Source organism: Thunnus maccoyii, chromosome 3 (genome assembly GCF_910596095.1).
Source record: "Thunnus maccoyii chromosome 3, fThuMac1.1, whole genome shotgun sequence".
NCBI lineage: Eukaryota > Metazoa > Chordata > Actinopteri > Scombriformes > Scombridae > Thunnus > Thunnus maccoyii.
Window position 1 is genome coordinate 12,591,097 of NC_056535.1, and position 26,581 is coordinate 12,617,677.

The 26,581-nt window shown below is 38.2% G+C and overlaps 1 protein-coding gene across 1 annotated transcript; it reads right to left on the reverse strand.

Annotated features, from left to right (window-relative positions):
• Window positions 1–109: 109 nt before the first annotated feature.
• vstm2l (V-set and transmembrane domain containing 2 like) lies at window positions 110–26,372 on the reverse strand. Its single transcript, XM_042406906.1, has 4 exons — window positions 26,249–26,372; window positions 3,861–4,030; window positions 1,501–1,545; window positions 110–1,272 (listed from the first exon to the last, which is right to left on the reverse strand). The coding sequence occupies exons 1-4, from the start codon at window positions 26,361–26,363 to the stop codon at window positions 958–960; spliced, it is 645 nt and encodes a 214-aa protein (XP_042262840.1). The 5' UTR covers window positions 26,364–26,372; the 3' UTR covers window positions 110–957.
• Window positions 26,373–26,581: the final 209 nt, after the last annotated feature.

The window sequence follows — 26,581 nt, forward strand, 5'->3', positions numbered from 1 at the left end:
ATTTCTGATTTTTTTTTTTTGTTTCACTCCAGCTGAAATCATGTATCATAGTATTATCAGTCCTTTCAACTAACAGAAGTACAGAAAAATCAATGGAAAGGGACCAAAGTCATTTCAAATGAATGTATTTAACAGAACAGATATCAAACAGCAGCACTTCAAACAAACACAGTCAGGAGGAGAATGTGATGCAGCAATGACAAACAAAAAGTTATATTTATATTGCAGCTGAGAGAATGAGTGATTAACATACGAGCTGTGCTTCTTGAGTCATTTGGTTACGTAGCACAGAATAAACTTTAATTCAGTCATAACAGTAAAAGTTTACAGTGCCAGGATTGAATATAGACAATAATTTACATACAGTATCATCTTGACGTGATGAAGGCATACATTTGTATTTTGACAAATATTCTAGTTGTGATTTAGAACGCTAAATACAGAGTTTCCCTTCAAAGTGTTAAAACAAAGATTGCATAAATAATTAAAAAAAATTGATAAATGAAAGATGCATATTTTATTCTTTATTCTTTAGAGAGCATTTATATTGAAATACTGCAGCTTTTGGCATGTGCTTAGTAGAAGAGTAGAAATGAGCCATTTCCAAAGGACAGGGTCTGTTCTGTGTCAGAGAAATTTATCTGTAAGGAAATGTTCTGGATGCTTGGCCAATGAAGGAGTCCTGCTCAGACAACATAAAAGTTTTTCCTTTGTTTTTACAGCCTTACTGTCACTTAAACATCAACTGAATGCAATAGGAAAAAGCACAGACACAAATAACAAAGCAACAAAAAGAACATATGTACTGTCAAAAAAATGCTGCCCTTTATTGGCATTCAACAACATTGGCATCCAAACAACAATATTAAAGATAAGACAAAGAAAACACAAAGGGTCCATTTAACGACTGACGCCTCAACCCTGTGGTGACGTGTGTGTGTATGTGTTGATGACACTCTAAAGCACACAGCTCTCATTGCAGTCAGTGGTGCTGTCAGCTGATCTCCTCTTCAGTTCCCTGCCCTCTGTCTGGTGGTGAGGGTGTGGGTGGACTGTGTTCCCCTGCGACCGGTGCCTTGGTTCCTGCAGCTGAACGTCATCCGACCCCTGTCTCCGCTCAGGCTCTACCTGGAGGTAGGCCCGAACACGGTGGTGCTGCGCCACTGTGCCGCTGAAGTCAATGACACGACACTCGTACGTGCCCTCGTCTGACGGCTTGACGCTGGACAGGCGGAGCTTGTGGGAGATGTTGCTGCCGGCCACTTTCACCACCTAATGAGGACAAAAGTAATATAATATAATACCATAAACCAACAACATAATTTAATGTTGCAAGCTAACTACACCTTTTTCTGAACTTTATAGAGTTAACATAGCATCCATCCATAAATGGAAACAATCTTGCAAAGCTTGCTGGGTAAGAAGCTTAAAAAAATCAACTACTTTGATATATTGACTGTGCTTTTTTCTAGTTGACAGTTGGTGCTAAATCAAACTCACACTAATTTTAGTGGCATCTTTGGACGTCTTCTCCAGGGGCACAACCTGCACAGAAATATGGATGAAGCATTAGCAACAGAAGGCTGATCAAGGCTGCACTTAAAAAAACAACAAAAAAACAGTGGACATGTTTGATGTTTTCAGTGGGTTTTCTTAACAAAGTTTAGCTTCCTTGGATTTCAGTTCTGTTCCAGTTACCATTTTCTTTGGTGTTTGAGATTTATGTTTTTGTCTGCATGTGTATGCATGCTTATATGTGCATGTTTGTATGGGCACGCAGTCGACAGCACCAGGCATGTGAGCCTCTGAGCAGGAGAGTGTGTGTGTATGCAGAGGCACAGAGGTATTCTTTTGGGCATAGGTATGAATTATGCATGGAGCAGACAGAGATTTTGAAAATCTATTTCTCTCTCCGTGCCAATTATAGTGTCTAGAGGCACAACAGGGGAGCCTGAGTTCCCCCATGATGGGAGAGAGTCAACCTGTTCCCCCAGTGCTGGCAAATGCTAATCAGCAATTATCCCTTCGTTTCCGTGCCAGAGGGTTTCTGCCGTGGCTAATATTGCATTTCCCTCAGTCTGGTGGTATACAGTACGCTTTAGGTTGAGTTTGAGCAGTTCTGTCCAATAAAATGAACTGTAACCGCTGAAAAAGTGAAACCGCAAATGGACATAATAAATAAAAAAGGTTTAAGCTTGGAAGAAAAAATGTGGGTCACTGAGTAAAAAAAGGTTTTGAATAAAATTATCACAAAAATGCTCTAACTGATATCATGAATAAGAAAATATCCATCACAAATTATGTTATGATAGGCTGCTTTTAAGGATTAACCATGAGCAAAAGTATCTCAATGATACAGATAATAAGCTCCATTTTGTTTTCCTTTTTACTGGAAACCACACACACACAAACAATATATTGTTTACACACAGAAATAGAGAAATGTATTTTTTCGAACATGGACGATGCACAAAGACATATATGAAACTTTTCAGTTAGACCCTTTATCACCACCCAGGTGGTTCAAAACTTGCATATTGATTTCTGTGCGGTACAGCAAACATTGATTGATCTTAAATTACTGTTAAACTCAGATATAAGAAAATGTATGCTGATTTCTACAGTGCCATTGAAGTAAATATTACTACTCTTAATGGGACACCAACTGAAAGAGAATCCCCTTATGAATACCTTGGTTTCTGGATAGATGACGAGCTGTGTTTCAAAAACATACTGAGGAAATGGTCTTTAAAAAAGTCTTTAAAAGCAAAACTGGCTTTTATAGAAATAAGGCATGAAGAAAGAAAATTGTTCAGTCAACCTTTTTATCCGTTATGGACTATGGTGATGTAATTTATATGCACTGATGTAATTTATATGCACTCTCGATGCAGTCTATCATTTGGCCCTAAGGTTCATAACTAGGGAAGGCTTTAGAACGCATTATTGTATTCTACATCAGAAAGTTGGGTGGCAGTCGTTGGCAGTGAGAAGAGAACAGCACTGCATTCTATTTACATACAAAGCTCTCCTTGGCAAACTTCCTGGGTACCTTACATGTCTTATTAACTACAGTTACATTTCACACTGCCCTAGGTCCCAAGACTATTTGATCCTTGAAAATCAACATGTTAGCACTGAGATTTGGAAATTGCCTTATAAATATTACTCTCCGCACAAGTGGAACAACTTGCAGAAGATAGTAAAATTAGATAAGTTAATCCCTCTTAATCATTTTAAATCTCTTTTAGCTGACACAGGGCAGTGTAAATGCATGTGTTTTAATTGAGCTTTAACTTTTATGTGCATATATTGCTTTTTACTGCCTTAATGTGTTTTCATATTATGTGTTTTATTGCTTTTATATATTGCTTTTATTGTTTCTTATATTTTATATTACTTATTGCTTATCTGTTCATATTTGCTTTTTATATTTGCCGATTATGTTTATTTCTTCTTATATTTTATATTTGTATTGTAATCAGGGCATCCTTGTAAAAGAGAGCTTGCTCTCAGTGGCCTACCCTGTCTAAATAAAGGTTTGAATGAATGCATGAATCAGGGTTAACGTTATACCATTTCTTTTCTTTTTTTCTTCTACTTGGTGCACAATTTATTTGGCATTTTATACATGAACATAAATGCCCATATGTTACCTTATGTAATTATGATTATGATTGATGCTTTTCTTAGGGTTTTGGATATGTGTTACTAAATATCTTAATTTATTTTTGGTATTTGGTGCATAACATGGAAAGAGTGACTAACTTACTTTAAGCACCATACACACTCAGTCATCACGTACGTTAATACATTCAACAACAAGAAAAAAACTTTCTTTTTAATTACTTCTTGCTTACATTATTAGTGATCTGTGCAGGCTTCTCTTGCCAGTCTCTGTGGTCCTTGATGTACCACCACTGGATCTCCAGAGAGTAGGAGGGAGAGCCCGCCCCGCGGAAGGAGCAAGCCATCTCTATATCCTCACCACTGTGCGTCGTGATGTCGTGCGGCACCTCTGTAAAGAGAGCTGGAGGAGAAAAAAAAAGAAAAATTAAAGAAAAGTTGAGACAAATGATGGGTTTAATACATCCCCAAAATGACAGAAACACAAATCCTTAAGATTTCTATTTCCAAGAGAGCTCAGTGACAACATGTAACGGGTGACATGGCTGCATCACACTTCAGCAAGAGAAAAACTGTGTGATACATGAGGACAAAGTGTCAGTAGCCAAGTAAATATAGCAATGGCAAATTCAGAAAGAAGGTATCAACTTGACAAACCAGAGCTACTTGTACCCTGATTATTTGGTAATAATTTTTAGGTATTATCCAACATGCATGATCAATTGCATTACATACTGTATATCCTGTAATAAGTACAGTTCTGTAGTTTTTATTCCCTTTGTTTTTTCCCCTACATCTACATTTCTCATTTACATTTACAGTTTGAATAATCTTTTTAATCTGTTGTCATCATTTTACAAGTGGTGTAAAGAGGGCAGAACTGAATAAAACTGAATATATATAAACTAAAATGACAGGGTGTTAAGGACATTATTTATCTACTGTCGATGGTACAGCAGCCTGAACTGAACATTATACAGATATACTAATTTGTAAGTGTCATTGCACTTCAATCCCACACACAAGACCAACCACCTCCATAGAGAACATCATTTTCTCTCTGGATTGGCTTTCAGTAATGGTCAATAATTCATCATAACAGCACATTTCTCATCACATATCATCTGACTCAGAGAGTGTGAGTGTGTGTGTGTGTGTGTGTGGTGTGTGGGGGGAGCACTTGTAATCCTTCTGGTGTATAGGAGCTCAAGAAAATAGAGACGTCAACTGACCAAATGCTCCTTTATCTGTAAACACACATTCAGCTGACTTAAAACACACTGTAATTCATTGTTAATCCACTTCTACTCAGAATGGCGGAGAGAGACCGCCACTCCACAGCGTACCATCTGGTGATTGTGATAAAATAAAACAAAGAGAGACAAGACAAAAGAAAACATGACTCAGGTTGTTAATGGATGATACTATAATTGAGTTAAGGAGCACTTACAACTTGGGAGTTCCTTTAAAAAGCCCCCCCCCCCCCACATGGTCTGGAGTTTTAGATGTGACAAATTTCACTTGAATGCTGGAAGGATTTTGACTGCCAACTTTATGTTGAAATAAATATGGTCCATTTACATGATTACAGCTTTTAATCATTGCTACAATACTGTATATTAAGCCTGGAGAAGACATATAACTGATGGACACATTGAACCCCGATACCAGTCAGAAATGACATGAATTTAACCTTTATGGTGGTTTTGCTCTTTTGTACAAATAACTTCTATACATGGAATCAATACACAATCAGCATACACACCATGCTGAGCTTTTATGTGATGAAATGTCATCTCATTATAGTCAGTTTAATGTTGCACAGGCAGTATTCATAAAGTACTGATTATTGTAATTATGATATGGTTAATATATAGTGAAAATCCAAGATAATCTGCATTAATTAGATAACTGCCCATTTTAGTCATGTTTTCACAATCACCACAACAAATACACACTTCTTTCTCATCTTGGTCAACTCTTACATCCTCTCTCTCAACCTAAGTGACTGCATTAAATTTATATGAGCATATTTAGGCAAGGTAAGTTTATTTGTATAGCACATTTCAACAAGGCAATTCAACGTGCTTTACATAAACATAAAAGGCATCAAGACAAAATGTAAAAGCAACATAAGGCAAAATACATTTTTTTTAAAGAGTTAATAGAAAATAAAAATAAGCTAAAATAGAATAAAACAAATAAAACAGGAGAATAAAAGTTACAGTGCAGTGAAAGATATTAATAACCTGACACACCAGATGGTTTGTTACACAGAAACATCTGAGAAGTCGTCCTTGGAAACTGTTTGGAAAAGGCCTAGGCACTTTCAAAAAATACTTGGCAGGTGATTGAATGAACCATCTGTCTATCACCGACTTACCTTGTGAGGCAACTGGATTCTTGCAAGAAACATCATAGGACGCTTGTTGGTCCACACCAAGCGGGTAGCTCCCAGTCCAAAAAGTGAAGCCAATGCGAAATACCTTAAACCTGCATTCTTTCTAACGGCCAGCAGGGGGTGACTCATGCAAAAAGAAGTCCAATTGTATGGAAGTCTATGGGAAAATGACCCTACTTGTCACTTTATTACCTCAGTAAACACTTTCCTAATGAGTTTATGATCTCAATCACTAGTTTCAAGTCTTCTTCAATACAGCATGATATTCATTTAGTAAATTATGGTCCATTTACAGTAAAATAGACGATAAAGCAGGGTATGCTTTAGGGTGTGGCTACCTTGTGATTGACAAGTCGTTACCACAGCAATGTTGCTTGTGTCATATAACCATGGTGTAACCCCAGATTCACAATGTAGGCATAGCTGCCACTATTTCAGTGTGTTTTCAGTTCATGAAAGTTAATTGTAACATGTTGGTCACCTAAAAGTCTTTTTCAGTGTTTGGTTGTACTAAAAGACCCTCTAATGGGGTCGGCTGGTCAGATTTTCCGGGTAAGTACATTTTGTTTTAATAGTTTTAAGCCTGTTTTTTGCTAATGAAAATTAGCATTAACATTTTCATACTAGGTTCAGCTCCACCCTCTCATCCAAATATGGTCACTTCTTGCTCCACAAATCAAAGATGGGATGGTCAAATCCCCAAACTCGAGGCTTCAAAACGGCAGTCCACAAACCAGTGGGTGACGTCACAATAACTACGTCCAAATTTTTTTTTACAGTCTAGCGAATAACTTGAAGCCTGACAAGATGGATTCTTGTGTGATCTTGTGACGTCATGATCTCGCAAATCCAGCTGTCTCGCAAGGTAAAGAATAATCAAAAGCCTCAAATTGAATCTAATAAAAGGCAGTGGCAAACAGAAAAGTCCTCAGCCTTGATTAAAAAGAACTGAGAGTTGCAGCAGACCCTAAGTTTTCTGGGAGTTTGTTCCAGATATGTGGAGCATAAAAACTGAAAGCTGATTCTCCAAGTCTGGATGGTTCATAAGGTAGCAGAAGATCAGAAATGTATTTTGGCCCTAAACCATTCAGTGCTTTTTAAACCAACAGCAGTATTTTGAAATCAATTCTTTGACAGACAGGAAGCCAATGTAAAGATCTGAGAACTGGAGTGATAAGATCCACTTATTTGGTTTTAGTGAGAGTTCGAGGAGCAGCATTCTGAATCAGCTGCAGCTGTTTGACTTGTAAAGACACCCTTACTGTAGTCAAGTTGACTAAGATAAAGGCATAGATATTTTTATCAAAATCCTGCTGAGAAATAATTCTTTTAATTCTTGATATATTCTTAAGGTAATAGTAGGCTGACTTTGTAATTGTCTTAATATGGCTGTTGAAATTCAGGTCTGAGTCCATGACTACACCAAGATTTCTGGCTTGGTTTGTGGTTTTTAACATTACTAATTGAAGCTGAGCGCTTATTTTTAATCATTCTTCCTTGGCTCAAAAACAATTACTTCAGTTTTATTAATTTGTTTATTTTATTTATTTGTTTAATTAAAGAAAACTCTGGCACATTCAATTGTTGATTTGTTCAATGCACTTACTCAGTCATTGTATTGGACCATAGTCCCCTGGTGATGTGGTTATGTAAATTTGTGTGTCGTCTGCATAATTATGGTAAAATATTTTGTTGTTTTCTATAATCTGAGCCAGTGGGATCATGTGGATGTTGAACAGAAGAGACCCCAGAATGGAGCCTTGGGGAACTCCACATGTCATTTTTGCCTACTCAGATGTGTAATTACCTAAAGTAAACCCTGTCCTTTAAGTAGGATTCAAACCAGTTTAGTACAGAAAGTCCCACCCAGTTTTCCAGTCTGTCTAGAAATATGTTGTGGTTGAGCACTGAGATCCAATAATACAAAGACTGAAATTCTGCCACTGTCAGTGTTTAAGTGGATGTCATTGAAGACCTTTACAAGAGCAGTCTCAGTGCTGTGGTGTGGTCAAAATCCTGACTGGAAGACATGAAAACAGTTCTTTAGTGCTGAGAAGTTGTTCAGCTGTTGAAAAACATTTTCATTAATTTGACTTAAAAATGGGAGATTCGATATGGGCCTGTAATTGTTCATTAGTGAAGTGTATAGATTGTTCTTTTTTAAGAGTGGCTTGATGACTGCAGCTTTCAGGGCCAGTGGGAAGAAACCTGAGAGAAGACATGTGTTGACAATTTGAAGAAGATCTGAAGCCATGCAGTTAGAAACATTTTTGAAAAAGCCTATAGGCAGAATGTCAACGCAGCAGGAGGAGGATTTCAGATGTTATATAATGACTGCTGAAGCCTCAACTTTTAAATACATTTTTGCACAAAATGACTGTGTGGACACACTGTGGATTTTGGCCCCTTTCACTTATATTGAAAGCACATTTGAAGGGGATCTTTTAATAGCCAGTATGAACAGGAGGAATGATTACAGTAGGAAATTTTCAATCATTTCAATGTTCATTTGGACACCTGACTTGTTTTAAGATAGACTTGAGAAATTGTGAACCTATTCTTTAAGGGAGTATTTGGAAGTAGTGCAACAATTAGAATCAAATACATTGTCAAGCTTCCTCAACAATACACAGAACCTGTAGAGCCTAATTTATTGTATTTATTAGGTGAATTTGTAGTTATTTATAAGTATTATAATTATTATAAGTATTATATTATATATATATATTATAAGTATTGTGTATTTATTTGTAAGTATTTATTCTGATGATCTCTGCTGCAGCCTCTTGAAAGCTCCCACATTACACAAAGAGTAAATATAAAAAGGCTTTACACAGTAAAATTCTTAAAACTCATTACACACACCCACACATTGAAATTTGAAGGAAGACTCCTACATGAGCGAAACTTTAACACATGATCTACTCACTCTGGAGATTTGACAGCAGCTGTTATAAAATAGTAAAAGGTCCTAGAGACAGTCTTTGGTACATGAAGTGTCATTACAAAGTAAGCTGTGACTTCTTTGCTTTATGCATAGATAATATTCTACGATAACGCTCTTTAAGAGCCTAACCCTGCAAAAGAGAGACAGGCGGGAAATCTTCAGAGCGGGTGAGCAGAGAGAGGAATCAGTCACTGCATCTGTAATTGACAAAGCTGATCCGGGGATGAACAGGAAGATATAAGGAAAAGCCTGAGAATGGAGAAGCTGCAGAGAGGGCTTTGGTGCCATTTGACTGACTGAGCCCTCAGGAGTCTTGCCCTTGATGCACCGCTGCTTGCGGCTGGGCAGTGGCCTCATTTGTCAGGAGGAGGCGTACTGTAGGGATGGAGCCGCACAGAGGCCAATAAAGGAGAGGACGAGAAAAGAGAGGAAAAGAGAGAAAAGGACAAGGGCAGAGGTGAAGTGAGGTGAGTGTGGTGAGAAGAAAGCGCTAAGAAAGATCGATGGAAAAGTGAGGAAAAGTGATAGGAAAGGCTGAGAAGCTGAAAAGCAAAGAACCACACATACTGTACAATGATAAGAAAGAAAAAGACCTTTAGAAAGGCTTGTTAATACAGGAACGACAAAAAGTACCCTAAGTAGTTTTGACTTTGGTGATCCCTGACTTATCTTCTAGCGCCACCAGCAGTTTGGCATGTTTTCTTCACACACTCACAGACAAAACCGTCAGCCTATGATAAAACACAGCCGACCACAATCAGAATGCTAAAACACCAGCAGCTGCTCAGATAATCAAAACTTCTCTCCAAAGTATTTTAGAAAAGAAACATCATTAAAACATCGCTGTGACCTGCAGGCTGACAGTGTGATAAAACACAGCTTTTATCATTCAGAATGATAAAAAAAAACAAGCAGCTGCCAAACAAATTGAAATGTGACTCACTAGTTGCCTTGATGTGAGGGGAACAGATGATAAGAAGCACAAATGCTGTCCAAAACTTTATCAGCGTTCAATCCATAAGAAACAAAATCTCCAAAAGTAGTGAGTAATATTTCCTTTTTAAATCCATGTTTAATTTCAAACTGTTATACAGTGTTATTTGTATTATTATGAATTGTTCAAAGGCAGAGCCCTGTGGGACTGTAGGGGTATATTTTAACTCACTCAAAACCACAAATGCCAACCTCAAGGTGGCACTAGAGGAAAAGCCAGGGGAGCAAAAAATTCAGTAGGTTTGTTGCTCTGGAGACCATGAATATCTCTACTAACTGTCAATCCATCTTGCTGTTGAGGTATTTGATGATTTGATGAGATATTTTAATCTGGACCAAAGTGGTAGACTGACTGACATTTCCATCCCTAAAGCTACACCTCTTGTGTGGCTAAAAAAATGGAACAATATAAGCTTTACAAAGATAGGATCTATTGCACAATTGGATTGGATTGGATTGTGCAGGTGTACCTCATAAACTGGAAAGCCATTGTATGTCTCATCTCAATACCCAACTTATTGCAAATTATTAGAAACAGCAATAATGCGGCTCATATAGCCTGGTAATATTGTGTTGTTGGGCCCCTGGTGAATTTATATTGCACCCTCTTTTAACCACAACAGTGGACACACTGCACCTGACACTCGGGCTGTTCTTCTGCTGCTGCTGAATGCTGCCACTATATTCACACAGTAAAACACAGTGAAAATCAACATATTTACTAGAGTATATATCCCTGACATTCTACTGAGACAACAATTGAAAGCCACAATCAAAGCATTCAAAGACTTGTGTCTATTCTTACATTTTCAGCTGAGAAAAAAAAGGTGGCTCGATTATAAAGGAAAAACAAGATGTCTCCATATTTCATATTCAAATGGTTGGAATGTTTTCCTGATCATTAAGGAGTATGCTTTTGTCATTTGGCAACATGGAGGTCCATTATGTATGAGCAGACAGCACTTGATGGTAAAAAACAGCACACGGTACACTCTAGCCACTGGAGACTATGTCTTTCTTAAACTTTTCCTGTCATGTTCTCCTCTATTATGCAAATTATCTTGAGATTGAAAAATAACAGATGAGATGCATTTCAGTCAAGCTCAGTCTACCTCTCCAATCCTGTTCCATCTGCATCCTACATTAAGATACTGACAGATACAAGGGCAGAGAAGATATTTTCTTCCTTTTTCTCTGAGGCCCGCGTTAAGAAGCAGCTATCATCTAGAGCGTAGCGCATGCAGTTCTCACGGACCTGTCAGCTACAAGTGGGTCATGAGAGGTGTGTTATACAACACACGGCCTGAAGCTATTACATATAGAAACACACAGCCTGAAGGTATGGTAGTATGTAAGAACACGCAGCATAATGCTGTGATCAAAGTGAAAGCTATTAAAGGCTCTGATAACCTATTTTCTCAAACAGCTTCTCACAACAGTATGAGTGATGAAATGCTACACGAATACATTATTTTCTGCAGTTTGAACAGTTTTCGTTATTTCACATGATAATTTTTGTACCACAGAGGTTGAATCATAATGACTCTTCAGATTGCCATGAAATTTGGTAAACACATTCATGTTCCCCCTAAGGATGAATTCTAATAACTTTGGTGATCTCCTGACTTTTCCTCTTTTACTCTGGTGTGGCTTTAGATGCTTAGTCTTAATTGAAACCTTGCAGAGAGTTGATTATTGTTATTAAAGCAGAGGTAAAGGGTGACATAATTTCTACATGCTACACAAGGAGCTGGAGATAAAATAACGTACTTATAATTATTACAATAAGTACATTTAATATTTTACCTGGATACACAAGACAGTTGATACATTTTACTGCTTCCTAAGATTTCTTGTATCTTCTTCTTCTACTTTAAAAGTGAAGCCACTTACTCAAACAAATAGAAACTTCTACAGATAATGAGTGTTTTCAACTATCACCCTTCTAGGATACATTATTAAGACAGATGAAAGGACAGGAAAAGGAAGGAAGAAGCTATATATATATATATATAGTATAGATATATAAAGCAGACAAATGTTTGTTCAGTGTAATATTTTTGATTTCTGTGCAGCTCTGCATAACACAAAAGGAGACGAAACACGTTAAATGCTTCCTCTCTGATTTCTAGTGATTCTGCTGCACAGTGGGAGGCCTTTTCTAGGACAATTTCCTGTGGCACTAACTGTTTCTTAGATGCCACGGTAGACTGTAATCACAGCTGGCATTATGATTCACTTTCATCTGATGATGCATGTCTCTCCTAATGGCAGGAAACTCTTTCAGAATAACAAGGCAATCCAATCTGAACTGAGCTAGTCCAAGAAATTCAGAAATAGCATCTGAGGGAATGGTTCTGATCATTATTATGTAGTTAAAGAATCCAGAAATTATTCTGTAACATAACCAGACTGCGAGGAGCTCACAGTAGCAGCAAGTACCTACACAATATATACGGCAACTAGTAAGCAGACAATTATTTATAAAACATTACACAGTAAGGCTAAATCAATACTTGGTGACACAAAAGATAAATGTCTCTCAATCATTTGATTGCGACAAATTCCTTTCACTCTGATGCCACAAAGGGGGAATATTTTTTATTTACCAAGTCAACTCTAACACATCTTGAAACTGATTTCAGCAAAAACAACAACACAAAAGTTTTCACCTGTCTTTTTATGATTTCATGTCCAGAATTCTTCTTTTTATAACAGTATTAACTTTGCATTTCAGAAAGAACTGTAAATGTGTTTTGAACTGTCCTCCAAGTGAAAAAAAACATTTTAGTCTTTTTTTTTCTTCTTCTATATATCTTATTATTCAAGGCTGGCACGTCTTCTCTGAGATGCCTGATGAAGAGCATGGAGAGTATGACAAAACTTATCACAATGGCTTGTAACTTTGAACTTATGGTGCCAGAGCTGAAGCCTGGAATAGCAGAGAGCTTCACTGTACATAAAATATATGACCAAAACAACAGGAGGTGGCATTTCAATCATCTGAATTTTCTCAGTATGCAATGCGGGTGCTGGCACTTTTTTTTTGTCCTCATGATACAATATCAACAGCTAGCGGCAGAGACAGACAGCAGCATCTGTCACTTTGAACAAGCTGCGTTCCTACAGACGAAAAAGATGTTTGTGGAACACAGAGTCAAAGACAGAAAAACAAGATGTGCATATAGGGATTATAAAAGCATTTGTGAAAACACAGTCTTAATTGACTGAAATAGTGCTGAAATAATTACCTTATGACTCGGTTAGAGATGATGGATAGAAAACAAATTTTGATAATTGATTATTTTTGTCACTTACCAAGTAAAACATGTACACATTTCCTGTTCACACTTTAAGAAAGGCTAAGATAAGTAGTAAGATTAAGATAAAGTAATAAGAGGATGAGAAGAAATAAATAAGTAATTATGTAATTGTTGCAATATTTCTGTAAGTTTAATGTTACTTTATTACACTATTATACCTGCCCTGTTAGCATAATTTAGCTAAAGGAGCTAATGTTAGCCCAAGTGTGTTCCCAGTAAGCTAGTGTTAACTTCAGTCTGAGTTAGCGGGGCATGTTTCCAAAGCGTGAAAGGCAACACTCCACACACCTTGTTTGGAAGATGGCATCGACCACAAGCAGCAACTCTGGGCTTCAAACTGTTTCCAATGCAAACCATTCAGTGACGTTACACCTCGCTATGTCCGTCTTTATATACAGTCTACGGTTCATATCATAAAACCAAAACATTTATAGTCATAGACTAAGTAAGATTTCTGTCTTTGTTTTTTATGTTTTGTAGACTAAACAGTAGCATTGCTTAATTAAACCAAGTTCCTTATATTAAATAGGATTTCACATAATTTTGTGTGATTGTTTGCAACATCCTCTCTGCAATAACCTGCAATAGCTTTTTTAACCTAATTGCCCACTTGGGGGTAGCAGGAACAATCTGTAAACACAACATTGATATACTTTAACTTTTAGATTTAGTGGCATCTAGCGGTGAGGTTGCAGATTGCAACCAAATTTCTGCTGTTTGGTGCCAGGCAGGTAGCATGCAGTGGGTTCATCAAAGCCTTTTAATGAGAACAGCTCCCTGTTGCTGCTATGAGAGCAGTGAACCGAGTGAAGTGAATCAAAACAGTGAAGTTGTGGACCGGAAGACAAAAAAGCTTAAAGAAGATATAAAATTCCTTAGAGTTGAGGAGAACTGCAGAGTTGGATGATGTGTCTGTCACTACAAGCAACCCCTCTGACATTAAACATAGTCATTTAATCTATTGTTATTATAAAACTTTTGATTATATCTGCTTTAAAAATAACCTTAAATGCATTTCAAAAATATATAAAACTCTTTTGCAATCACAACCAAAGTAGAGTATGAAGGGAGAATTAATGAATCTAGCTGAATCTCCACAGCCATCTGAAACCATAGTGTGAAGTCAAAGTTAAGACAAGGAGAGAGCTGCACGGGGAGTCCTTAAATACACCCGAGAGTCCAGAGTTACAGTAGGACAGGCTTATAGCAGCAAGGTAATTCCTGCACTTTCCCATTTTCCCAGCCAATAAGACCCCATTTCTGCAAACACAAGATCTTCCTAAATTTTCCACCTCTTTCTTTCTCTTGTTTAAATCCTTTCTTAGCTCTTTCTTTCTCTCGCCGTCTATCTTTCCAGGTCAGTAACATCTCCCACAAATCTCCAGCTCGTGTTGTTGAAAACACATTGCTTTTTAACTCTTCTATCTCTGTTTTCTATTGCCCTTTCATTCTTACTTTCTACCTATTAGAGGTCTCTAATACCTCTTTTCTTCATGCAAGCCTCTTCTATACTCTCTTACCTTCCTTCCTCCTTTAATTCAGTTCCCCTCACTTTTTCCCTTCTCTCTACCTCTCTGAGTGGGCAGTCTGTGTCTGTTGGCTCTCTGGTGTCTAGCATAAAGAGGTGCTTCCAACACTCTGAGTAGCTCAATACATCTGGAGCCTTGCCCAATGACTCTGGCAGGTGTTCAGCATCTTGGGAGTCTTCCTGTGTGTGTGCCCTGTGGCTTGTATTCAGCATACAGTGTGTGTGTAGATGTAGCTGTATGTAGCATTTGAAATGCATTTTAGAAGATGTAATGCGTAATATTTTCTAACCACAAATCAACCATAATGGTGTTGCTGAGTGTTTCTGTCACATGTTTTATGTGAGTCTTAATGCACAAGGTGTCCCTATCTAAGAAAGTAATGGACGAGGTGGAGGCGGAGAATGCCTTGATGTGAAGCCTAGATGGTCCTCTTAAATTATCATCCTGCAACATTTAACACACATATGGTTTCTCCCTCACATACACAGACATACAGAAGCACACACACAGACCAGTGTCTTCCAACTGCACAATAAAGATCAAAGGACAAAGAAAGAACTTCTCCCCAACAGATGCAGCAATTTATGGAAACATTTTCTACATTATGTGCTGGAAGCATTACAAAAAATCTGCAGTTTTGAAAACTCTGGCTTCTACTTTCTTTCATGGTAGTAACAAAATGTGATTATTTTTACACTCTTTGAATCCCTATGTTGATCTGCAGGTTTTTTAGGGGCTGCACATATTTTTATTTCTATCTACACATTGTGTATGTTTAATTAAATAGATATATGTGGCTTTGCAAGCACAAACTAACACTAACCTGCCACATTACTAGCAATGGCATAGTCACAGCCATATCAAAAAGTTGTGTAAATAACCAGCAGTCTTTCAGTTTGTAGATCTCTGTCTAATCACATAGATCCAAATAAGTATAAAGATTTTTTTCTGAATATGTTAAGAGTATTTTCAACCAAAGTGTAGAGGTGCTTATTCTACACAGTAAACAGCAGCCACAACAAACAGTTAAGTCAATTATCAGACAAAATTACTATATATTTTCAAGTGCTCTACTTACGGTTATTTTTCTGATAAGTTGTGATATTGCAATTTTTGATGTTTGTAGTGGCTGTATCTAAAAGACTAAACTATGTACAAAGATACAGTGACCAGACGTCCCGGTTTGTCTGGGATTGTCCTGGTTTAAGGTTGGATGTCCTGAGTCCTGACAAATATCTGTAAAAACACTAAAATGTCCCAGTTTTCAATATTCACAAGCAAATTGTTTTCACCACAATTAAAATAATAATTATAATTGTATACTTGTTTTCAGTGCTTACATAAACGTTTAGCATGTAAGTTAAAGTTATTTTTATGTTATAGCCTATGAAGTTATTTATAGTCCATAAAGAGATTTGTACTTTTTGTTTTAAAAAAAAAAAGCTGGCAGAGAATGTGTCACAGTCAGCCATTTAGCCAGCAGTCTGCACACTGAAAAATGCCTTGGTAGATTTTGGGAGACAAAACATAATTTTTCATCTGCTGAGGTGTTGTCCATGGTGTTGAAAGGTGCGCTCGGTAGGTGTGCTATACGCTGAAATAACTGTCCCCCATCCTGATGAAACCGCCTATGGTGCCTGCACAAGCGCATACATGTTCGCGTGCCTGAACGTGCAGCACATTTAAGGGTCCCGGTCTGAAAATATTGTCACCCTATACAAAGATATGCACATCCACAAAACTTCAGTGGGTAGGGCTGGGCGATAAAACGATAACAATAATCATCTAAATATAATTTTCCTCAATAGAAATATAACAAATGTTCCAGTGTTTCCCCTATAACTGTACAGGCCTGGTGGGCTGCCAGGCCAAAGAAATCTTTTTTTTAATGCCAAAAATAACCATTAATTCAGAAATCAATAGCATTTGGGGGCCTCTCTATGCGGTGCTGTTTGTGAGTTAAACTCTGTGTCGTTGCCCGAGAAACTCTTGGTAGCGTAGCTCCATTTTGAGGAATAGGGCAGTGGGTGTAGCGAGTGTGTAGTTGAGTGAGTGTATGGTTGAGTGAGTGGCAGAAAAGACACGGCAAATGCGAGCAGAGCAGAGGAAAAGGTTAGCAGTAAGTTGTCAGTCTGGCAGTAAATGTACAGTACAGACTACAGTGTGTCAGTTAATAAACGCTGCAGCTTCTCAAGACCAAGAAAAGTCATGTCTGTTGTTTCCCCAACTGCTGGAAAAGTGAAGGGGTTTAGCTCCAAAGTTAGCAATAATGGGTTAGCCTGACTTGACGCCGCTAAACAGAGAATGGAGAAATGTCTGGCTGCTGACAGACAGGAGGTGCAATCAAACCCCATATCATCCCCTTTGCTTTATTAAAGTCAATACAATACAATAACCCTATGGCTTGTCAGTCTCCAGCTTGTTAATGGGGTTACAATATGCTTCCTGACACTCTTTCAGTTTCACCCTTCACTAATGGAAATGTTTCTTCACTTGTCTGTCAAGAGCCTTGTTAGAGTGCTTTCATGGAACTTTGATTTAATTGTCTGTCAGAGGTTCTGTCTCAAGTGTGCAGAGACAGAGCGTCTGTTGCTTTCCAGAACATGAGAGGTGAACTTTTCAAGACTTCTTGATTTCTCATTTAAATTAAGCTTATAATATAAGTTGTGATGACGTCAAATTTCTTCAGCACCCAAATGAATATTATCCCTCAAAACTTCCACACATTTTTTTCCACATGTGCTTTTCCAGCAGATACCTCACTCATTTTATGCTTCTCACATAGAGGGTCTGTAAGGGTGGGAATCTTTAGGAATCTAATGATTTGATTGTATTCAGATTCTTGGTGTCGTGATTCTATTCAGAATCGATTCTCAAATTCAAAACCTATTCTTGACTTAGTAAGTGATGATCTGTATGATCTTGTAGGGTTGGGCGATACGGCTGATAATAAATATACAGTATATCACAATATTATATATCACATTATTGTTAAAATATTTTCCAGTATCTATAAATTTGATTGATTAATTATAGTATTTATTACAGTACTGTTTACTGTGTTATGCTTTACATCAGAAAAAAACTATTCACGTTTAAAACAAAATTTTGTTAGTTTTTAATCATAATTTGCTTGAAATCAGTAGACTTTTGTAAAGCTACAACACATACGATCATACTGTCTTGACACAATCAAATCATGCAGGGCCCTGATAAATGCCCCGCCCTCCTGCCTCTCCCATCCTTTTTCCTCCTCCTCTCGGCTTTATCGATCTGACAGTTGTCAAATTGCCTCTCGGTTTGCTATGCAGGCGCCCTCTTCAACCTGCCTGTGAAACACGACTTGTTGACAAACAGAATGTCTCCCAGCCGGCGTCAAGCCCTGACAAGCCTGCTCAGCACACATCTAACTGTTTCCTGACTTTAATCACAGTAGCGTCACCAGAAATCAATCCCATAACCTTGGTAGAATGCTAAATCAACACAAAAGCTGACTCCACTGGTAAATTATCATGGCCGCCAACAGGCAAAGTGAAAACATTCACTTCTGAAGTGAATATTGACTTCTAGGGAAATCTGAAGCACACTGGGTTGTCTCATATATAATGCTGTATAGCTGGCACAGAATAAGTTTGCTTGGCTTGGCCTTTTCTAAGTATAGATTTTCATAAAGATGGTACTGTCAGAGCCGTCTTCCAGCAGAAGCAGGGGACCCTTGTTTGAAGATGCAAGTACAGTACATGCATTTTTAAAATGGTCCTCCTTGGAATTTTTCACTATATTGCTCTTGGAGCAGTGATAGAAGTGAGGCCACGAGAACGCAGAGGCGGCTCCTTGCTATCCACCAAAGACTCATTAAAAATGAAACAGGGAGAAAATAATGAAAGAAAACTATGCGGTGGAGGATTTAAATATATAAACAAATGAACGTACACTGCTCAAACCCAAAAGACACCACTCTTAAATATTTTCTCATTTTAGGTCCCAGGCAAAATGAGAGGGATAAATCCAGCCTGAGTGCCAGTGTGAGGTCAATCCATCGATCTTCTTTTCCTCTCTGCCTCTCCCTCCCTGCAATACTCTGAGCTTGAGCTGTTTGAGGATGACTAAATTACAGAGGGCTTATTAGCATGGACGAGAAGCAAGTGTGACATCCGTATCTTTGCTTGTCCGTGTGTGTGTGTGCTTGTGTGTATGAGCAAGAGAGCGAGACAAAGAGAGAAAAGCTTGCAGTGTAAGCTTGTCACCAACCCTGCAAGCTTCTCTTTTTCTTTGTCAAACCTTTCCAGGATAAGGTTGACTATATTTTTCACGCTGTCAACAAATCCCATGCAAAAAGCAGAACCAACGATGTGTCACAAAGTACTTTCATTAAGTCAATTTGTTCCTACGACAGACAGAAATCTTTAAAAATGGATCACAACTATTTTATTTTTAAAAAGGGCCTGGTAATTTTCTAAAATTGCTGGGCAGGATAGTTTTTAGTTTTTTAGACATTGTATGTGGAACTGACTTCAAATAAACTATAGTGCCCATGATAATGAAAGAACATGTCAACAGAGCTGCAACGTCAATTAATTGATTAGTCGATCAACCGAAAATTAATCAGCAACTATTTTATTAATGGAATAACTGTTTTAGTCATTCAATTCAATTCATTAACAATGGAGGAATGATCTATATCTGGCTACACAGGCAATACACGTTTCTTGGTTTTGGTCTTTTCATCGTGATTTGTTGACAATAAGAAAAATATAGAACATTGCCTTTAATTTTTTACTCTCCTCTTAGTAAGAATGGGTAAATAATGTGGTAATTAATTTGTGTTCATCTTTTTTTCAACTTGAATTATTCTAATGTTCTAAAAGACTTTACAAATAATGGAAGAATTTAGAACACATGTTGTATATATGCATGAAATCAGGAACTTTGTGCCAAAATGTTGGCACATACTGTACCTTACAGTCATGTAAAAGGTGGTGAAAGAATGAGACACAAAGGGACATTTGAAGTTAAACACTAGTAGCTGTGAGAATTGTGAAAATCCTTCTCGGGGTTAAATGCAAACATTTTTTCACCTGAAAAGTTGCCACCTTACGGGGACAGCTGAAATCAGGGTCATTAACTCAATGCTTCCATTTCAGTCACATCCGCAGGGCACTGAAGAGAAGAAATGATTCATTGGGAAGAAAAAAGGACAGACGCTGTAAATACCAAGACATAAAAAAACAGCTAACATCATAACTTCCACCAAGGTGAATGTAAATAGCCCGTGAACAGAATCTTTCTGGGAAGAGGTATTTCACTAATTTGATGAATGGCTTTAATAATCAGGGAAGACTCACGGGAACGGTGAATGAAACAAGAAGAAGCTCCTGTAATAAAGAGACCTACTGCAGATATTTATCTTGATCTTAAAAAGCTTTAATCCTGCATGCAGATAACTAACTAGTGAGAGTCATGTTTGGTTTAGTTTGATTAGTGAATATGGGAAAAACATTCAAATGTCGCAGCACTGGTTTAGAAACATGTTTTAAGTGTTCACGTAATTCCAATGAAAATGATGTTATTTAGCAGCAAGATTAAGTCAGTTTTATTTAGTTATATAGTTATTTTCATTGACATTAACACTGGCATGTTTATAATGTTGCTATATATTACTTAAAGTCACAGATGAGTCAAACATTATGTCTGCAGCTCTCAATACTACTATCAACCTGATTTCAAGAGATTTCTATACAGCAGTTACTAGTGACAACCTGTAACTAAATGTGTGAAAAACACAATAACACTGATAAACAAAAATAAGTAGTCTGGGAATTTGCCAGAAAGTCAATAATGCTGTATTTGGTTCAGAACTAGCGGTAGGGCAAACAGACAGCAGTCTCCTTAGGGAAATAACTGCTCACTGTGAGACCTTCAGCCGCCATTCAAGGTGGAAGGTAAAATAATGAAATAAGAATGGAGCCGGTAATCAAGCAAGCAGCTGTCTGCCTGTTGCTGCTGATATTCCAGGCCTGCGGAGTGAATTTTTCATAGCCCTTGAGACAAACAAGCCTCAGAGGCTATTTCTGCATGTGTGTGGCAACATGAAGTAGCACGTGTTGTTGACAACACATACCGGGGCTTGGAGCCATTTTCAGGAATGCACACTATCTGGAGTCCCCAGAGATGTAAGATAACATCATGTTCTGATTGACTATGTTGCCCTTGAGAACCTTTAAGTGATGCTGTGTATGTGTTCATGAGATGGGACAGTTAAGCACAGCAGTTACCAAGTGAGTTTACTATAAGTGAGATCATATAAACAGTTCCTCATCACAAATGTACTGTATATTCTCCATCCTCTTGATTGAAAAAAATCTGTACATTATTTGCTATCACTGCACTTTTTACTGAGCAGAACTGAGCAGGTTATCCAGGTGAAGCTCTCTCTGTCCCTGGTGTTTACTGCGTGCAAAGAGATAAGGGCCCACACAAAGCTCACTACAAAGTGTCACAGTTCGGGGACGATTTCCTCCCTCCCTTTTTTTAGTGGCAAGTGATTTCACTTCTCAAAGACTTTTCGCCTATGGCAAAAACAATGCTATCTGCTCCCTTCGGTGATTCAGGACAAATTTTAAGAGCTCAACCTGTTATGGCTGGATCAATTAGTCAATTTTGATAATCATTTAATCTTTTCCATGATTTTTTAAGCAAAAAATGCCAAAAATCCACTGGTTCCATCTTCTCAAATGTGAATATATTTAATTTTATTTCTGTCATATGTGAGGGTTAACTGATCATCTTTCGGTTTTGGACTGTTGGTCAGACAAAACAAGTAATTTGAAGACATCACCCTGGGCTATGGGGAAAATGTGATGGGTGTTTTTACTCTGTTTATTTTTATAGACCAAAATGAATTTATTATTGGAGATAATAATCTGCAGATGAATCGATAATGAAAATAATTACTTTTTTTAAAGCAAAGAGACAAGACTAAGCATTTGGCTCTTTTATATGAGTGTTTTGTATGTTGGGCTGCAACTAACAATTATTTTCATTATCGATTAATCTGTTTGTCCATAAAATGTCAGGAAATAGTGAAAAATGGCCATTAAAATTTCTTAGACAGTGATGTCTTCAAATGTCTTGTTTTGTCTGATCAACAGTTCAGAATCCAAAAGATATTCAGTTTACTGTCAGGATGCAAAAAAACCTTCAGATCCTCACATTTGAGAAGCTGCAAACCAGTAAATGTCACTGATGATCAAAATAGTTGCTGATTAATTTTCTGTCAATCGACTAATCAGTTAATCAAGTAATCATTGCAGCTCTAATTGTCTGTATTCTTAATTAGATAAACCTTAAATGAAAGTTGATACCTTATCAACAATGAACTCTGATCAACAAATTTGATCCTGATGTTGAAAAAAACCCAAACTGAAAGTAGATTACTTCCTCTAAAAAAATATCTCTGGAAATACTTATTGTCTTTGGAAATTTTTATTTTATTCCTATGGATTTCATAGAAGGATCTCTTATACTTTTTCAACCGTGGGTCACGAGATCACTGTGTCACCAGAGGAAGCAGCTGTCAATTCAAGTTCCGACATGTTAAACTCCTGTCTCCAATATCCTCTCGAGGTGAGCACTGATTCAACCATCCTTTCGCTCTCCTGCTCTCTCCTACTGAGCCTCCGCCAGCACCCTCTGCTGTGACAGCATGACTGTACAATCTGTTGCCCCCCCTCGCACAGTCAGAGCTCCATTAAATTGAAAGCCAATGCAAACTGCCTGGGCTGGCCGTCCTCATTAAGAGGACACCAAGCAGAGGACTGGCAGAGGATCCCAGACACTTTGGAAGCCTAATGAATTGGTACACGCCCCCACACTGTGAAAGTGGTACGCTCAAGATGGATAACAGGATGAACACTGCCAAAGAGCACTAACATCGCAATGTCTTCCGCTGGAAATGAAGTGTTTGGAATTGATCATGAAACCACGCGCGGGGTCATCATTATCATTTTTTGTTCCTCGCCTCCTACAAGGACAAAACCCCCCGACACAAGAACACACATGCACTAAACCTTCGGCAGGTGAGCAGCGAACTTACTCTGACACATATAGCACACAATGAGGTGAAGTCAGTGATCCACCTAACCTGGTCATTTGTCTTCACACAGAACGTTTAATTTTGCGTTGCAGGTGATTCGATTTATGCTTCAGCTGAAGTGGAAATAGGGGTACAGGGGCCAACCGGGCCCAAGCCAGATGCACTTATCTGAAACAAACGAGTCTGGGCTGAGTATAACAAGCACTCTCCAGAACAGTGCATCCACCATCTCTGCTCTACATGAAGGCTCAGCTCCCCCCGCTTGCTTGGGCAATTTATCAAAGAGACCGATTTTTAAAAAAAAACTCTGTACTCTTTTTTTCGGGTGGTGGAGCCATTGTTGTTCAAAAGTGAAAATACAAGGCTTTTATTTCATTCAAGATTATTTTTTGAATTTGGTATTGAAAACCTGAACAGCCTGTTTTTCAGAGGAGTTTTCATCCCTTTTTAAGACTCCACTCCCTAAAGGCTTTACTTCTTTATGGCCAGTTTGAGACATGGAGTTGGAAAGAGAACACAACGATTATAGCCAATTTTAATTAACTCCCTCTGGGAGAAATGCTACTAATTCATTTTCTAACCTGTCCAAGACAGTCAATCCATTTGGAAGTGCTGCACACCGGACTCATTTATAGTGATCGAGCTAAAGCTAACTTGCTAAGCAGAAAGGACTCAGGGGACAGCTAGTGAGACACAGTGATGAAGTGGTTATAACACACTTTAATTAGATAACAGTAAATCTATGTTTGGAGCTGCTAGAGAGGTTAAATAACTTGAAGGTAAAAATGCCAATTACGTCCCAAAAAAGCTGACACTGATATAAATAACAAAATTAGCAGTTGTCTGAACATTATTATTTAACAAACAATAACATATTCAAGGATTTATTCACCTACAGCATGAAACTGTGGTTTCAATCACTATTACCTGTAGGTGAAAATATATACTATATACTCATATACTAATATAGGACTAGGATAGGAATATAGGACACAAACTAATCAGTCACTTAGCGACCCAACAAAGCCCTGAACAACTGTAAACTCATACTGTTATTTGTTTCAACAAGAGCTATCCAGCTGTGAATATGAAATATGGTAAAGGTGCTACAGTACAGTAAGAGGGCATCCAAAGCTTTCACCCACCTCTATAAAAAGCACATAGCACAGCACAGATCCCCTCTCTCATTTGGGCGCCTACAGGAGCAGTAATTTGTCTTAAGAACACTGAAGGCACATACCCTTGTGCTTTTTTTTAGTTTTAATGGTTCACCTTGGCTTGCATCATCTTACAAGTTGCCATTTCATGAAACCTTCAGCCACATAGGCAGTATGGTTTTTGCCTTATATGAATGATGTATTATTTAAAATACAGTTCTCATATAGAGATCATATTCCTGCTTTCTATAATTCTCTACAAAGTGTCCTAAAAATTAAAGGTATACTATGCAGGATTTGTCGGTTGGTGTTTATAAACACAAAGCATTCAATATTGGCCCCTCCAGAGCACCAGAGTGAGAGAGAGAGAGAGAGAGAGAGAGAGAGAGAGAGAGAGAGAGAGAGAGAGAGAGAGAGAGAGAGAGAGAGAGAGAGAGAGCAGCAGTGGTCAAGCGAGCTAGAGAGTGAATGAAGAGAGGAAGCAACGCTGGTGAAAACAAAGCCGTGAATCAGAGAAATTCAATGTTTTTTTCTGATTGTTTCACAGCGGTTACGTTCTAAAGCACAAATAAACACACCCAAGCCTGCAGGAAGGTGCCGCATTACTGGATTTTGTGTGAATTCAGAACTTCATCCTGTCCACTGTGGCCTCTCTGCTCTGTGTGTGTGTAGCTCAGTCCCGCCCTCGGTCAAGCAGACACACAGACCTGCAGCTCTTTATACATCCATGATATGGAGACAGAGAGCAGAGCGGAGCAGAGGAGAGAGACAGAGACAGTGATGTAACCTGGTCGCTCTGCTACATGTCCCAACATCACACCCTGTGTGCTGTTATTGGCTGGGGGCTACGCACCCACTGCCCAAAGGCTGATGCCCAGAAACATCATGAACACAGCAAAATAATAGGAAAATACAGGCGGAGGGCAGAGTCTCTATATATACATACTGTACACAACCATACACTTCTGGTGGGTCATAAGTGATGATTGAGAGGGATTATTTTTGTATGAGTCTATACATAGTTTTTTAAGAAAATCCTGCACAGTATGCCTTTAAGTGACTGCTTTGCATAGAAGATAGCATTTTAACTCTAACTAGCCTAGACCTAAATCCTAAATGGGAGTGCTGGGTCAAAGAAGAGTGTTCGTGCCCGGAAATTCTGGTGGTTTGAATCCCTGATGCGGCAGGGTTAAGAGTTATCGCTGTTAAAGTGTCTGTAAGCAAAGCACTTGACCCTCATATAATTCAGTCTTCAGTGGCTATGAGGTGTGATCTTATGAGTACAGTATGTATGCAAAGCTGGGCCTGAAAAAGTTCATCTGTTCTGTGTAAAGTTGATAATATTCCCTTTAATTCACTTGATGCCAAACAACGCACAAAGCTTATTTTAATTTTAATCAGGTACAACACCGTTCAGCTCATACAGGTGAACAAAGAGTTATTTATATCCTGAGAGACCCCACTGTAACAGTCATAATCCTTACAAAATATAACTATCATACATAATGGAGGCTGTACTGTAGCTATTTGTTTTGCTCACCTTATTACAGCTGAAGTTAGTCCATCCTCTGATATTGCATCTGTACAATTTTTATATATGAGTAATTTTAAATGAGGGAATTTCTGCAGAAATACGTACACACAACATTCCTGAACACATAATGACCACCAGCCTCTTGAAATTCCCGTTTGCCGGCTGAAGCAGCTTAATAGGCTACAGTTTTTTTTTTGAAGTCCTTCATGAGGCGCCTGAATTTGTCAAGCAAGATGGGTTGTGCTGACATTATAATGAATCAATTTGAATGCAAAATATGAATGTGGAATGTGTACACCAGCTCTTAATAAGTTAAAAAGTTATTTCTTCTATTTAAAGCTTAATCAGCTTGTACTGTATTCAGCCACTTTCATGTGGACTCATTAAAACATAATAAAAGTGCGATATTCATACGTTTAATTAAGGCTGATAAACACACCGTCAGGTATCTGAACTAACCACAGACAACAATAAGAAATAGTCGTCTATTATAACAAAAACAGAAAAAAGAGATCCCCACCAGAACAATGTTCACTGAACCCCACCCAGTCACCCCCCATCAAGAGTGAATATAATAATATTAATGGCTTCTTGACCTATAAAAACTACTAGCTACTACAAACAGGGGCATAAAAAACTTACCATTTCCAGAGATGTGATTGTCCACCTCACTGTGTCCGACGTTGAGAGCTGCGTTAAGTTGAATGTAAAGTCCCGCGTACTGTAAAATCCCTATTATCACTCCAAAGGCTCCCATTGCTTCAGCCGGTGTTTCGAGCAGTAGTATGAAATTGTCACATTAGGTGGAGAGCATCGATGAAATATCCCCACCGACGCTGAGTAGCCCTCACAGACATAAAGCTGAGACAGGAGGGGGAGAGACGCTGCTGCTCCACTTGCCTCTGCGGGAGGAGATGATGCGGCCAGCGGAGGCGGAGGGAGAAGCAGCGGGGAGACAGGTGCAGCGGCTCACAC